Source organism: Pholcus phalangioides, unplaced genomic scaffold (assembly GCF_987345545.1).
Source record: "Pholcus phalangioides strain wild (caught in Gottingen) unplaced genomic scaffold, Ppha-v1.0 ptg000015l_1, whole genome shotgun sequence".
NCBI classification, from domain to species: Eukaryota; Metazoa; Arthropoda; class Arachnida; order Araneae; family Pholcidae; genus Pholcus; species Pholcus phalangioides.
This window is the reverse complement of record NW_028301608.1, coordinates 59,768,443-59,784,726: the sequence shown is the minus strand read 5'-3', so window position 1 is coordinate 59,784,726 and position 16,284 is coordinate 59,768,443. Positions and strand designations below refer to the sequence as shown.

The 16,284-nt window shown below is 35.7% G+C and overlaps 1 protein-coding gene across 1 annotated transcript; it reads right to left on the bottom strand.

The window, feature by feature from the left end:
- Positions 1-559: 559 nt before the first annotated feature.
- LOC149076333 (uncharacterized) lies at positions 560-16,029 on the bottom strand. The gene is made up of 3 exons (XM_089243911.1): positions 15,905-16,029; positions 2,844-5,029; positions 560-1,018 (listed from the first exon to the last, which is right to left on the bottom strand). Exons 1-2 carry the CDS (start codon positions 15,917-15,919, stop codon positions 2,867-2,869), a joined length of 2,178 nt encoding a protein of 725 aa, XP_089100037.1. The 5' UTR covers positions 15,920-16,029; the 3' UTR covers positions 560-1,018; positions 2,844-2,866.
- Between the last annotated feature and the right edge of the window lie 255 nt (positions 16,030-16,284).

Sequence of the window (16,284 nt, the reverse complement as noted above, 5' to 3'; positions counted from 1 at the left end):
TTTTTTAGTCGCTATGGTGACCTGGTGCCTGAGATTTGTCCAGCGCTCTGGTATTTAATATTATAATATTCATATTTAAATATCAGTCTGTTAATAAATTCACGAAGTATAATTATTTCTGGTGTGACAAAAATGAGGAAATGGTTATTTCTGCACCGAATTTATTTGATTTGTAGAGATTATTCGATTTTTTTTTTAAAAATTACTTCTCAAATACATTACATTGCTTGAATTACACTAGATCAAAAAATGGAGTTAAATTGAAAAATTACGAGATTTATATATTATTTTCAATTATTATTTTTTTCTGCAATCATCACTATTAACAAAAATATAATTACGGTGGTACTTTTTATAGCCTTTGAGAATTCATATTCTTTTACACCACAAATGTAGTTTCTTAAATGATTTATCAATTATCTGAGCCATTTTTCAACTTAATGATCGATATCAATTACTTATAATTTATCACTAAATAACCCATTTTAAATGTCACAGATAAGTTTATCCTAGATTTTATAATGTCAGCAGTCAACAAGAAATAAGATAATGAGGAAACTTCTTGTGAAAATATTTTAATTACAATGTTCAAAAATACAATTTCAATTTTTTGTTCTTTTTTTTTCCTCCCTATCAACAGTTCCTGATCATTAAGAACATTGTAATCGATGACGAATCACGATGTTCGATATGATGGCACAGTTGTGGTAGTTTTTTTTTATTCAACGTGATTTCTCTTCTCGAGTGCATTCGCCTTCGTTTTTTTTTTTTTTTTAACATCGCGATCTTGATATATGTCACACTTTAGAACAAGAAGACTCAAAAAATCGCGACGTGCAAGAAGAAAAAAAATAGGAAAATCGTTGTTTCTTTGTGTGCTGATTCTACTTTTCACATTTGTTTTGAGTCCTGATGAAGACATAATATGGGCGCAGTTGGACGAGACTGCTTTTGAAAAGTTCTCTCAACTTGGCATCAAATGATGGAGTTTTTCTGTACAATTGGCGTTAAATTATCACTGAAAAATAGAATATGAAACTTAGTAAAAAAAAGTGTGGTACATTGAAGCAATGAAACATACTATAAAATAAAGAAAATATTCTTTAGAAAAAAATTGATGCATTAAACCAGTGACGTTGGAAGTTTTTTGACTTGTGGGTACTGATCTTGAGCTTTATGGGGGGAAACTTTAATTTCAGATTAAATTCTGGGGGTGTTCTCTCCGGCCCATGCTACAAAATACTGTGGGTTCCTGAAGCACTCTCTGCATCCCGCCAATGCATTAAATTAAACAATTACAGCGGGAAAAAATCTGAAGGATTATTAGGCAATCTGAATCGATGTTTTTTGGCAAGTTTTGCCCCAAATGACGTGTGATTGGATTAATTGGTAACCACACAACTGGACCAGTAATTTTTGCTGTTTTTGTCCGTCCCCATTTTAACGAAAGCTACTTGCATTTTTTATCATTTACTGAGATTCTGGATGCTAATGATTTTTCAAGAACTTTATAAACAACAGATACAAATTCTTTTTTAATTACTGATATTTCATTTATTATTTATTTTACTTTTTTGCTTGATACGCAGATATACACCGTGATTTGTGGCCTTCACTTTCAATTTAAGTGGATTTTATAGCCCCTTATTCCCCCACTGATGAACGATTGCTGCGATGGCAGCTGGCCTTTCCGTTATATCTTGAAATTCTTCGGAACAATTGACATTTTTCCAATGAAACATGATCTCTCCTTGGCTTGAATTCACGAACACAAATTAAAACTATCTGAAATACCATACACGAATGTATACGAAGACCCCTCTCCCCCTACACTTGAGGACCACCAAAACCACTACGCGAGAATTGGTTTTTCTCCGCAGAAACTGACCCGTATTTAAGTCGACCACCCCCTCCCGTCCCTTATTTTGAAAAAAAAATTTTAACAAAAAACTCAAAGCGAACACATAAAGTTCATTTCTGATTGAACTCAATTCTCGACCAGATGACCAAATGACCAAAGTGTATCTCGCTTTGGAAACTCCGGCTCCATAAAAGTGGTTGCTTCTATTAAGGATCACGCACGACCAGTTTACAATGCATAAGCTTTCGTGTTGAGCATGACCTTTTAAAAAGGTCTTTATTCTCTCTTTGCCTCTTTCACTTTCATCTACTACCGTCTGCCTCCGAAACTACTTTTTATTTCCTTTCTTTTCGAATCTGATGTGAAACAAGCTCTGTTGCCGATTGGCAATGTCATCCATTGCTAGTAAAGGAACGAGACCGCAACTCACTGGCCCGGTCTATGTAGCTCTTCTCGAGATGTTTCATGAAATAAACTATACTGCGTAGTTCTCATTGATAGTTCATCTGTGTGTAGTCACCATTCAACATCTATTTTTCCACGTTACTCCCGAAAAAAAGAGCAACGCTTGACTAACCTTTCCTACGCTTTGCAGTCTATCATCGAATGGAAACTTTCTATTATTCTTACTGAAATGTACAAAAATGATTAATTAGTTTTTTTCCCCACACTTACTTTGGAATAAATTGCAACTTCAATAAGAAGTAGGGTGGAATAATGGCGTAGTGTTTTTTACCAAAGTATACAAAAGAATCCTGACTTAATTTTCGTACGAATCTTCACACATGTTAGATCAAACATACTAGTAGAAGGACGTTTTCTTTTTTCCCAGAAATATGTAACTTATTTTAAATTAGCATTACATTTTATACTCATAACTGATTCTCTTCAACTATATACAGAGAAATTTCCTTCCGATACGCTAAGTGTTATGAATTTAGTGTATATATGAACGGTAATAAAATCCCTACAAAAAGCTTACCTAAAGCTTCGTTATCCTTCTCCTCAATATCCTCCTTTTCCTCCAGCACCGCCTCCGTATCCGCCTGCAGATCCACCTTTAGACTTGCCGGATCCTCCACCGTATCCACCAGCCGAAGAGCCACCTCCATAGCCTCCTGAGCTAGCTCCACCACCGTAGCCACCTGCTGCGGAACCACCGCCATAACCTCCAGCTGCTGAGCCACCGCCATATCCCCCAGCTGATGAGCCGCCACCATATCCTCCAGAGGCACCACCACCATATCCTCCAGAAGAGCTGCCTCCGTAACCGCCAGCTCCACCACCTTTACCTCCTCCTAAGCTGACTGTATTCAGTTTGATACCGACTAATGTGATCCCTTGAACACCGCTACCGCTACTTCCTCCATATCCTCCAGCTCCTCCGCTACTTCCTCCATAACCACTGGCCCCACCACTGCTTCCTCCATAGCCACCAGCACCACCACTACTTCCTCCATATCCGCCCGCTCCACCACTACCTCCGTATCCTCCACTGCTAGCACCTCCACCATATCCACCACCACCACCACCACCTGACTTACCCTTACCGCCTCCACGCCCTCCTGCTCCACCGTATCCTCCACCACCTCCTGATTTGCCTCCATATCCTCCGCTTGACTTGCCCCCTTGACTACCGCCATAGCCACCAGATGATTTGCTTTGTCCACCACCATAACCTCCAGATTGTCCTCCTCCGTATCCTCCGGATTGTCCTCCACCATATCCTCCTGCTTGCCCTCCTCCGTATCCTCCTGTTTGTCCACCACCATAACCTCCAGCTTGTCCTCCTCCGTAGCCTCCGGCTTGTCCTCCACCATATCCTCCGGCTTGTCCTCCACCATATCCTCCAGATTGTCCACCACCATAACCGCCACTTCCTCCGCCTTGACCTCCTCCGTAGCCACCAGCTTGACCTCCTCCATATCCACCTCCTTGACTACCTCCATATCCACCTGCTGATTTACCACCAGCTGATTTTCCACCCCCTTTTCCACCTCCATAACCACCAGCTGACTTGCTAGAGCCATATCCTCCTCCCCCACCGCCAGACTTTCCACCTCCTCCATAACCACCAGCAGAAGCTCCACCGCCATATCCTCCAGAAGATGCTCCACCACCATATCCTCCAGATGAAACTCCACCAGCTCCACCGCCATATCCTCCAGATGAAACTCCACCAGCTCCACCACCATATCCTCCAGATGAAACTCCACCAGCTCCACCGCCATATCCTCCAGATGAAGCTCCACCAGCTCCACCGCCATATCCTCCAGATGAAACTCCACCAGCTCCACCGCCATATCCTCCAGATGAAGCTCCACCGCCATATCCTCCGGATGAAGCTCCACCGCCATATCCTCCAGATGAAGCTCCGCCGCCATATCCTCCTGCTCCTCCCTTAGCAGTGTCAGCAACGGCAAAAGTTACGGGAACAGCTAACAAAACTGCGTGTTTGGCTCCACCAGAGCTTCCTCCACCGGAGCTTCCTCCACCGTAACCGCTGCCTCCTGAAGATCCACCATAACCCCCTGCTCCACCTGATGACCCACCATATCCTCCTGCTCCACCTGAGGATCCACCATATCCTCCTGCACCACCAGAAGATCCGCCATATCCTCCTGCTCCCCCTGAAGACCCACCATATCCGCCTGCACCACCTGAAGCTCCACCGTATCCACCTCCTCCTCCTGAGGATCCTCCATAGCCTCCAGCTCCACCTGATGAGCCTCCGTATCCAGCATCACCACCAGATGATCCTCCATATCCACCAGCAGATCCACCGTAACTGCCACCACTGGATCCTCCACCGTATCCCCCAGCAGAGGCACCACCGCCATATCCTCCAGCAGAGGCACCGCCGCCATATCCTCCTCCAGCGGAAGCACCGCCGCCATAGTCTCCTCCGGCACTGCCGCCACCGTATCCACTGTCACCGCCTATTGCGGCTCCATATCCACCAGCACCGCCGGCATCACCGTATCCTCCGCCAATATCGCCACCTCCGTATCCGCCAGCAGAGACACCTCCGTAATTGGTTGCCTCGGCAATCAAATCAGAGAGGATTTCTGCTGCAGCTTCAGCCTCGGCTTCTTTAACTGTTTCGACTTTTGTTGTCGCCGACGCACATAACTGCACGATGATGCACGATATTATTGCTACGATTACCTAAAATACCCAAAAAGAAAAATCAAAATATATTACATATTATGCTCACGTGAAGTAAAAACAGAATCACATTAATACAGATGCCACTACAAAATAGGTATTCTTGGTGAATGTAGCACATGAATCTATTATCAAAAATCAAGGTATTGAAATTGGCTGTAAAATTTTAGATAATGAAATTGGAAATACTCGCACACACATTAAACATACTTGCCTCGTGGCCCTTGTAGGGATCTGATGTAGCCCGTGAAGATATTATTGCATTTACTGATATTATTGAATCTTAATGAATAAGCAAAATGTTACAATTTAACTGGATTCTAACATCTTCAAGTGAAAATCTTACGTGGAGTGGAAATGTTATTTCTCTCTTCTGAAAAATTATGATCTTCATCAGGGCCGTCTTAATAATTTGGCAGAGCCCAGCTTGAGTATTTTGGGGCCTTATTTTAACCTGATACTTTTTAAAAAACTGCATTTTCATGGGAAAAACGGGATGGAAACTAAAATTAAAAAAAAAATATATATATATATATATATATATGTATATATATATACATATATATATATATATGTATATATATATACAGTCAAACCTCGTTAATGAGTCACTCTTGGGAGAGCAAAAATATGACTTAGTAAGCGGAGTGACTCGTTAAACGGAGTAAGCCATGGCTGTGACAATTCCTGCCTGAGGACAATTTATACTTCCAAAAAGTGACCCGATAAGAGGAGTGGCGTATTAACCGGGTGACGCACTAACGAGGTTTGACTGTATATATATTGAAGAAAGAGAAAAACAAAAATTCAATAAATTCCGAACAGGGAAACAACTTCAATGATTAAGTATCCTCCTTTTTACTTAGAGGCAGTGGGTCCGAGTCTCTCTGATGCACCGTCACAACGACACTGACCATATGAAATCACAACGACAGTTATCATATGAAATTTTCACTGCGGTATCCAATTAGATATTTTGTATCATTCAATCTCATTGCCTGCGAACACCTTATAAATTCGACGAAGTGCATGTGATCGTTCCAAACCCATCAAGGGATCCGCGCTCATCAAAAAGTTGGGCATTCTTACACTACATAATGACTAGAGGCATTCCTCCTCCTCCTTACAAGATCATGGTCCACCGACTAGATCCAGACCAGGAATTACCCGTCACCAACACAGACATGGCTAATTAAGTGGAGTATGAAATAGCACAATACTCTTTGGAAACCTTTATACGAACTACGATTATTTGAAACACAGAAAAATGCTTTTTTTGCTCGAGGCAATATGTTTATCCCACATGCTAGGCTTCTATAACTGTATGGTGTATCCCAATCCAGGAAGAAAAAAAGTTCCTGGCAACTAAAGCCCATACAATATGGGTTTAAAGATGGGTTAAACAGAATTCGAATAGAAGTTTTCTTAAGAAACCCCTTTTTCATTTTTCCACCATAGTATTGAAATACCAGTACGTTCATTCCAAGTTAGAGGTCGTCAACGCATAGCCTGTGGGCCAAATGTGGCCCTCGAAGCTTTTCACCGTGGCTCGTTGATCATTTTTAAGAAACAAAAAATAACTAATAAATAACTAGAAACATTGAAATAAAATTCGATGAAGTCTGCATTCCAACTACCATTTACGCTGTGCATCTGATGCATTACCAGAGCCGTCCTAACAAACGGAGTCCCAGACACTTTTTTGGGGCCTTTAATTTCGTTACTACATGAAGGGAAAGTTGGCATCCAGAAAAAAACATTTTTTTACAATTTACAGGAAATGCTTGGAAACCCTATTCAGATTTTGTAAAATAAATGATTTCAGAATTATTTTTGGGCCTTGGTGTAGAGTGGTCAACTTATAGTGGCACGCCCACTCTACTCGGATCAGGGTAGGCCAATCCGTTTAGACGCTATTGCATACAGAGTGATTCTAAAGTCATGTTGCAAACTTTGAGAGGTGATATGATACCTAAAAACAAGAATTTTTTTATCATAGAATGTGCAATCGAATCGCAATAACAAAAGTGGTAGAGGGTGTTTTTAGAGAGTGCTAAACAGCACTTCAATAAAAAAAAATCATATTTTTCTGACGAATTTGCTGCGATATGTGCTATTAACCATTCGAGGGTGCATATATACCTTCGGATTGGATTGGGTTTGTTTTCTACTGGTGCAAGGACCGTTAAGGTTATGCTGCAGCCAAACAATGATCAAGCGGTATAACGACTTGTGGTAGAATTTGCATTACCCATGTTGCACCATGAGAAGGCCGACCTTATTTCAACACCTTGCACCCTCGAATGGTTGGTTGTGCTTATTGCAGTAAATTCGTCAGAAAAATATGACATTTTCTTTTGGTGAAGTGCTGTTGTGCACTCTCTAAAAACCACCTTTGCTATTGCGATTCGTCCACACATTCTATGACCAAAAATGCTTGTTTAGGAGTCTTATATCACCTCTTGAAGTTTTTCCCATGAATTTAGAATCACCCTGTATAAAATAAAAGTCCTCGATCGCGTATTAGAATTCTAAATACCACAGTATGAATTGGTGTGGCGCCTCATGGGCTTTATGGGAAGTTTGAATTTGGCCCGCAATGTCTAAAAGGTTGAAGGACCTCCACCTGATCTAACAAGAAACACTTCACAAAAATATATTCTGAAGTTGAAATAATATATATAATTTAAAATTCGTCCTGCAACATCTCAAAATAACATCAATTCATAAAAATTTGAACGTCGAAGAGTGCTAAAAGAGTGTAAAGAAGAAATTCGTCATCTTTTTCTTAAAACCATAACTATTACTTCGATAGGGAAGTATAATATTAGAAAGAACTTTTTTCTCTGTCATTGCTTACGCAATGGTATATGACATAACAAGGCTTGAGTAAATGACCTATAATAACCTTCCTTTTATTTTATTCTACTCGCGGAAAGCCCAAATCAGAGGTACTGTTTTTCTTCTTCTCCACATACTTCTTTTGAAAAGGAAGTCATCTTCAATCCAGTAAAGGCTCGCTCATTTCCTTAGAAATGAGTTCGACATCTGCCATACACACACAGCTCTGGGCAAAATATGATTTCATCACATAGCGCTAATTACACTGCGATGGGAACTACGTCAACTTGAAAACTTCTTAATGCGTGAAAAAATATCTATACTGCAATTTCTTCTGAATTTCCTTTATTCCCTCTCAGACACACATGACGCAATCCATGTAAAATAAGGTCATTTTCAGGTCAAACATGAGATAAGGAAATTATTTCTAAAGAAGCATAATTATATTTGCCGATGGTCTTTATTAATCAATCAATCATTCAGAAAATTCATACAAATTACATGAGAAGTAAGCATCAATAAAAAAATTGTAATGATTCCAAAACAAAATTGATTTTCGCAAACTGGAATTAATTTCTATTTATATGATATTTTCCCACCTAATTTGTGTATTTAAAGCTCAACATATAAATCAGTCATTCACTCTTAAGAGTTCTAAGTGGGGAGGGGGTTGAAGCCCTATTTTTTCAATATATTTAAATACTCTTTTCTGAAATTTCATTCGTACTCTCTTTTCACTCTTTCTGAAATAAAGAATAAAATTTCACTCATAATAAAAATTTATTCTACACATTTTATGGAGAAATTCCAATATTTTAATCACTTTTATGAGAAATGGGTGTAGTTTCATTTTTTTAAATTTATTTTATTTATTTATACATTTATTTGCTTTTTTTTTTGTACAATTTTTTTTCGCACATTTCAGTACTACTAAAAATGTATCTTTGAAATAAATTTTTACTTCAATACTGCTAAAAACGAAAAAGTTCGAAATAAGTATTTCATTGCTGAAAGAAAATTTCATCGTTCAAAGAATTTTGTTGTTTAAAAAATAATTAGATTGTTGAAAGAAGAATTTTACTGGTAAAAGAAGCATTTCGTTGTTAATCTTTTGCGGTCCTATGTCGAGGTGGGTTCGACAAACGAATCAACGATAATTCGAACTCAAAAAACTGCACTAGCGTTATAACTCTCTTTCTTACGATTACAGGAAGGCTCGTGTGAATTCGGCTTCTGTTAGAAGCTATTCAATTTTTAAAAAAACGCAAGAGAAAACATACAGGACCCTTCTTTATTGCAGGAGGGGGTTAAAGAGGGTCTTAAAACTCTTTTTTTAGAAAAATCTAGAAACGAACTGTTTTTTTAGAAAAATCTGTTCTTATCAATGGAATAGCGTCTTTTTGTTGTTTTTTTTTTTTTTTTTTTTTTGTTAAACTGTAAAAAATTTAATGTGAAGATGTGAAGCTAATGCGGGTAGTCGGGAAACCATGCGATAGAGAGATGCTCTAGACGGACTTGAATATGATTGCAGCATGGGCTAACGAATGAAGCATGAACTTTATTGCTGATAAGTGAGTGCGTGATCGATCATTTTGGAATTCATCGTGCAACCTACGTTTCAATAAGTTCAATGGTGCTACTATACCGGATGCAACGAGGGTCACCGATTTGGGAATTCTCATTCATGAGCGGGCATTTATTCACAAATAGTGAATAAAATGCCCGGTTTCATTCTTAAAAGGTCTCTTCGCGTTCTCTTAAAGATATTCTTCCACTTTCCTTTGACTTAGTTCATCCTGAACTGGAGTATGCCGTAAAATTTTGGAGACCAAATACCTGCACAGGGACATAGAATTGGTTGTGCAGAGGTGGGTGCAGGAATGAATAAAGACTTGATTTCTTAAATATGTTTACAATGGAGGAACGCAGGTGTCCGGAGAATATAATCGAAGTGCTTCTCTCTCTCAAATTTTCAACGGGATGGATAGAATGAACCATGAGTTAATAATACACCGTCAATCAACTGCTTCGACTAGGAGGCACCAGTATCGTTCAATAAGGGGCAATTCCAGGTTGTGGTGTCGCAAAGAGTTTTTCCTGTAACAGGGTTGTGAATAAATGGAATAGGTTGCATCCGAGAGTCGTGAATTCTAATATAATTGATACGTTTAGAAAGAAATACGGTAACATAGTGGGATAAATCGAGAAGCCATCCATACTTAGATAAAACAACCATGTTTTTTCATGGGCAGTGTATTGTATAGTATAACTTATTAGTTTTTTTCTTTCGAGACATATTATTTTGTATTGGGTTGTCGGATTTTGGTTATATTTTACATTCATATTTTTATGGGCATCTTTTTTCAGCTGGTTTGTTGGGTAATTTGCCTGTTGTGGCCTTTGTGTTTATATTTGTATTTGTATAAAAAAATATTATTATTTTACATTATTTAACAACTAAACACTTTAGCTTTTCTTATTATTTGAATTAACCAGATTTTTTGTAATATTATTTCAGAAATATAAAGTTCACAATATAATTTCAGAAATATAAAGTTCACAATATAATTTCAGAAATATAAAGTTCACAATATAATTTCAGAAATATAAAGTTCACAATATAATTTCAGAAATATAAAGTTCACAATATAATTTCAGAAATATAAAGTTCACAATATAATTTCAGAAAATAAATGTATAATTTTTACAGTAACTGAAAAGCGTTGTTTATTCCCATGATCTTCATAACCCTACACATTCTATGCAACAACCATCAATTAAGGTCTACGATTTCAAATATTCCACATGCAACTCTCACATTTAATAGAATTATAATAAATACTGTTTGAGGTAGAATTTATGTTTCTTTAAATTGTTTTCCTTTATTCGTCCTGTTTCTCAGAATTCCCCTTTTGGTTACATTATGATTGTAAAACATAAACAGGTTCCTATACTTAATACTAAAGCTCGCATAGTAGTTTTTCATTTTCTCTTAGAAGACTTTTTCCATTATTTTTCCCAATGGTGATGATATTCCAAGATCATTATTGTCAATTCCATCGACAATTTACCTGAAAACCACTGTTTCATAAAAAATAAAAAATCCGAGTTGAAAACACTCCACGAATTATGTTTATCCTGTTGATGATTACGTATATTATCGTTGTTTCTTCAAGGAACTGCCTTTTGAAAGATGTTAAAACGAAACTCGTTTTTACTTCTTTTTGCTGCTTTTTTTTATTTCTTCTTTTGCATTCGACGCCTTTTTTTTTAACTTATTTTTAGTTAAGTATCTTACATCCTACATTTTTAGAAATGTTCAAAAATAGAATAACATGGTTCTTTAGAAGAGGCGAATGTTTATGCGATGACCAGTAAAGTGAAATCATTTTATTTCGGATTCGAAGGCATCAGGTCAACGCCTGCTTGACTTTTACTTATTTACAAGTCAACACACTTCGTGAACTTTGGCCACTTTCTTCTTTTCATGTATCGACAACCCGTAAATTGGGAACGCGGTTTTCAGTACAGGATACATTTTTTATGCTGGTGATAATACATGATTTTGCATGCTGCTCACACGCATTTTTTTAATGGGACAAAGGACATTCAAAATGAAAAATTATATTTCTTTAATGCAGCTAATGTGTTTTGAAATGGCCTAAACACATACATGAATGTGCATTTATGTCTATCTAATAAAATGAAATTTAATAAATATTATTTAAAATAATTTAAATTATTTGGTAAAATTAATACAGTATATTATTAACTAAAATATCCTAAACAACTCTGTTGCATTGAAACAATCAAATTAATATCTCGTCTAAACGGTATAGAGGATTTTGTAGAGTCATCACGGATTGCAAAGTGCTTGTTTATTTTTCTCATCATTTCTCTTCATTCTGTTGTCTATACATTGTATTTTTTATATTATGTCATTCACTGTATTTTTGAATTTTTATCTTACCGTATGTGTAAGTCTGTAAAATGAAATTTATAATAATAAATTACGTTTATAATAAATGTATAATTCATTGAAAAATAACCGAAAAAATTCAAATGAGCGATATCCCCCCCCCCCCGTGTTTTCCATTCAGACAAAATATATTCATATAATTTTTTTTCTGCTTCCGGAGACGCAAATTAACAAATATATTTTGTTTAAAATATATATCGTTTGTTTTAAAATATTTTACTTAAATTATGATATTTGAATCATTATTTTCATGATATCAGCGTACCCTATTCACTAGACCAGTTGACTGACGAGGCAATACATAATTGGAAAGTTATTAAGCATTTGTAAATGATTTATTCCTCGATTTTAACAAATATTGTGTCACGCGATCATAGGCTAAAGAATTTTTTAAAAAACAATTAATAGCTCAATAGTCATTCTAAATTTATCATCATCATTAGTCATGAACGGAAAGGTCAACAAATATGACTCAAGGATATATAGAAATAACTATTTTCTTGACCAATTTATTTTATCTAACGATTATAATGTATTAATGTTAATAGCCCATTTCGGATTTTCTTTCCCTACATGTATTAATGTCCGTTGTGTGACTTCGAAATTGTCCTTTAAATCGTATGGAATATTTTGTTTTTATCTGTCATTGCTGACGTTCATGCACCTAAATGTTATTTCCCTCTGAGCTGCATTTTGTTCTTCATTTTATGATTCTAAATTAGAAGCCATCGTGCACTAAATACTTCCGTGTAATTGTATCGATTGTAGTTCGTAACAAAAGGCTTATCTCTCACAAAACAAAAGGATCCAAAGAAGGAAAGCAAAAAAGGAGCAGCAACAGCAACCTTTGCAGGTTTCGACCCAAGTCCATAGTTGCCCTATATTTTCTTCTTCTTCTTCATCTATTTTTTTTAATGCATCATCTTTTCATGCCCTCGTGACTTGAAAAGTAAAAGTATACCTTCTACAAGAAAAACCTATTCAAAAAAAGAAAATGCTTTGCTTTTGTTTCATGTGTATTTTCTTTTCTTCTTACGTATGTCTTTTTTTTAATGCGTTCCCTTGTTCTCATCAAGACACAATATTCGCATGCGATTATAATCAGATTTCGCTCATAGAGAGAGGATAAAATAAATAAATGTGCAGGAAAACATTCATACTCTGCTCACTTCGAAGAATGCGTTGAAGGAAATAAAAAAAAATATTTTATCTGATGGATTATTATTATTATCATTACGGTCAATGACACTATACGCATTACTATTTAGAAGAAAGGTTCCCCTTTTCTTGCTTTATTTTGATCCCTTTTTTTTTGGCCTGTTTAGGGAATAGACGGAAAAATCCGTTTTAATTATAATATTTTACGTAATACTTGCATATTTTTTCGATTTTTCGAATGAAATTTTTTACAATTTTTTTTTATGAATGATTTTGTTATCATTATTATTTATTTATTTAATAGTTATCAGTCAATTATTATTCTTGGATTCTGCTACATCGTGCACTATATTTAGAATGAAAAAACTCGTTTTTTTTCAAGCAATTTCAATTAAGAATAATTCATTTTCATGAAATACCGAATTTTCAATAAAAAAATTCAACAAAACTTGAGAATTTCTGCATATTATAATAGCGAACATTTACTTATATTGGCAAAAACATAAGTAAATAAATAGCACGTACGTATTTATGTTAGTGAAAGTCATTTTAAGACAGAGATTAGAAGAAAATATGCTCGTTAAATGAGTTATACGTTCTAACTTATATTGCATAGCAAGGAAAATTTTCTATTGATCCGAAAATTCAATGTTTACCCTCGTTCCCAAAGCAAAAAAATCCGTAATATTAGTAAACATTTAATTTTCTAAGCTCTTGAAACTTTAAATGAAAAGCTTTTATAGTGAAAAAATTTTCTTCATAGAAAATAAAATTTTTCTGGAATCTTTGTTTATTTTCTAGTTTGAAATACAAATTTTTAATCTTTTGAAATCTATCACGAACAGCTTTTCAATAATATAATTTTTCTTTATGTTTGAAATCCAAACTGCTGCACATACTTTACACTAAAATTCAAGAAATTCTTGGAATGATAAACAAAAGAACTGCTGTATAATTTAACAATGATTTAATCTGTATTAATAAAAACTTCTACTTTTCAAAACTTAATTTTTAAAGTCTTTTAGGTCAAACATCTTTTAAAAACTTTTGCACTTCAAAAAATTACATCAATTGTATATCCATCATGTCATACAAAACGGAAAACTTATAATCTTAAAAAATCTATTTTCAAGTTAATCCCTTCAATCAATGATTACTTTATCAGCTATTTCTATCATTGTTCAAGTTAAATCAGCCTGATTATGAATAATGGCATGCAGTTACACAGCGTAATATTTCCAGTTGAGCAAATTATGCGTCGCCGTTGTTGTAGATGCATTAGAATCGTCACGTGCAAAAAAATCATCTTATTCTGATTCATTCATGCACAATAAAATAAAAATGGTTAATGCATAGAATCTATATAGTCTTGAAAAACTGCTGACCCAAAAACTTATTATCGAGGTATTAAATGTTTCAAAATGGGACTTTTGAAAAGTATTTCCCAACTTTTTTGATACCATGGACCCAATATAGCAAAATCCAAAATGTATTTTTCCAAATATATAATTCAATTTCTCATGAATTCATAAAAATTAAAGTGAGAAATTATAACTTTACAGCACTAAATGTACCTTTTACGCAATGGAAGTAAATGAAAATGATCCTATGGACCCTTCTACAAAGCACTTGTAGGCCATAGGTTGAAAATCACTGCTTTAGAGCTTCAACACTAATGAAATCTCTATCTAAAAATATATTATATATATATAATTAAAAAAAATATATATATATTTTGCATCGTCAATTATATCGTTAAAGCCTTTTACTCCAATATCTCTGTAACGATGTTTCTTGTCCATATATCCCTTCCCTTCTTTATCCATTATCCATTTATTCACATAGCTGTCAAACACTGACATCAAATTGCATGCTACCATATGAATTGAAAGTATCTTAATATATTACATTGCTTGGAGGAATTTTTTAATAAAACTTTAAAGATACAATAACACTTAAAAATTAATTCAATAAGAAATTGTAATATCCTCAGAACTCAGAAAACTTAGGAGAACCCTCTGAAACTATACTGAAGAACAAATATACCCCACTAAGGATAGAATTTCAATTATCCTCAATAGAACTAAAAGTGGTTTAGGGTTGACCGGATGGACATGCGAAATTAAAACTCCCAAATGATATGAATTTAAATAAAATATGAATAAAATCTGAAATTCAATAAACAATTTCAAATGAATGTAACAAGTAAAAATTCGTAGCCACCTTCTTTATCCATTATCAATTTATTCACATAGCTGCTAAGCACTGACATCGAATTTCATAGCCATGTGAAATAAAAGTATCTTTATATTATTACACTGCTCCAAGAAAATATTCAATAGAGCTTTCAAAATACTTCTAAATAATCTCCATAAAAGCTATCAGCTTAGAAAACTTAGAAAACACTTTCTGAAGCTATCTATGCTCAGCCGTAAATATTCCCCACTAAGAAAAGAATTTCAATGACCCTCGATAAGTTTGAAAGCAGTCTAAGGGTGACTGGCTGGACAATCTAAATAAAAAAAAATCCCAATTACACGAATTCAATTCAAACACTATTAAAATTTGAAATTCAATGAATATAGTTCTCCAACTACGAAATGAGACTTGGCTACGGCACATCACGTCAGACAATTCTATTCTTTTTCTACAAGACCAGGGACAAGCTAAACGTTAAAGCTTTGTCTCTGACCAGCTATTCTCGGTGCACAATTGTCTTACCTAAACGAGTCAAGTGAAATTATCCAAAATGACGTGACATAATGTAGTCAAGTCTCATCTCGTGGTCGGAGGACTATAATTTGAAATGAATTATCCAGTAAGACATAGAATATGATCTTTGATCAATAATCCACAAGATACGAAAAGAAAATCTAAGAAGACAATATCACACTCACCTTTCGCGAGGCCATGGTTAGGGCAGATCGCTGAAAGGTTTCAATGATCACAACTTAAATGCCGATGGACAACCATCCCTCGGTATATATAGGGAACCCCAGAAGACTGGCCAGATGGGGGTAAGGAAAAAGAGGGGGGGGGATAAAAAAATCAAAGGCAGTTGCGACTTGTGATATTAACCTCCCACCTCTCCATCTCCTTTCTCCATGCATTTTTTTGCCTGTTCCGAATTTTTCTTGTTCCTTCCCCCTCGGCCTATATGACATCACCATCATCAGCATCACCACCAAGAAACCTACCCTTGCAACCGGTGTCCACTATACCGAAAGAGATTTTTTTTTAAATAAGAATAAGAAAACCCTCCTCCTCTTTACGAATT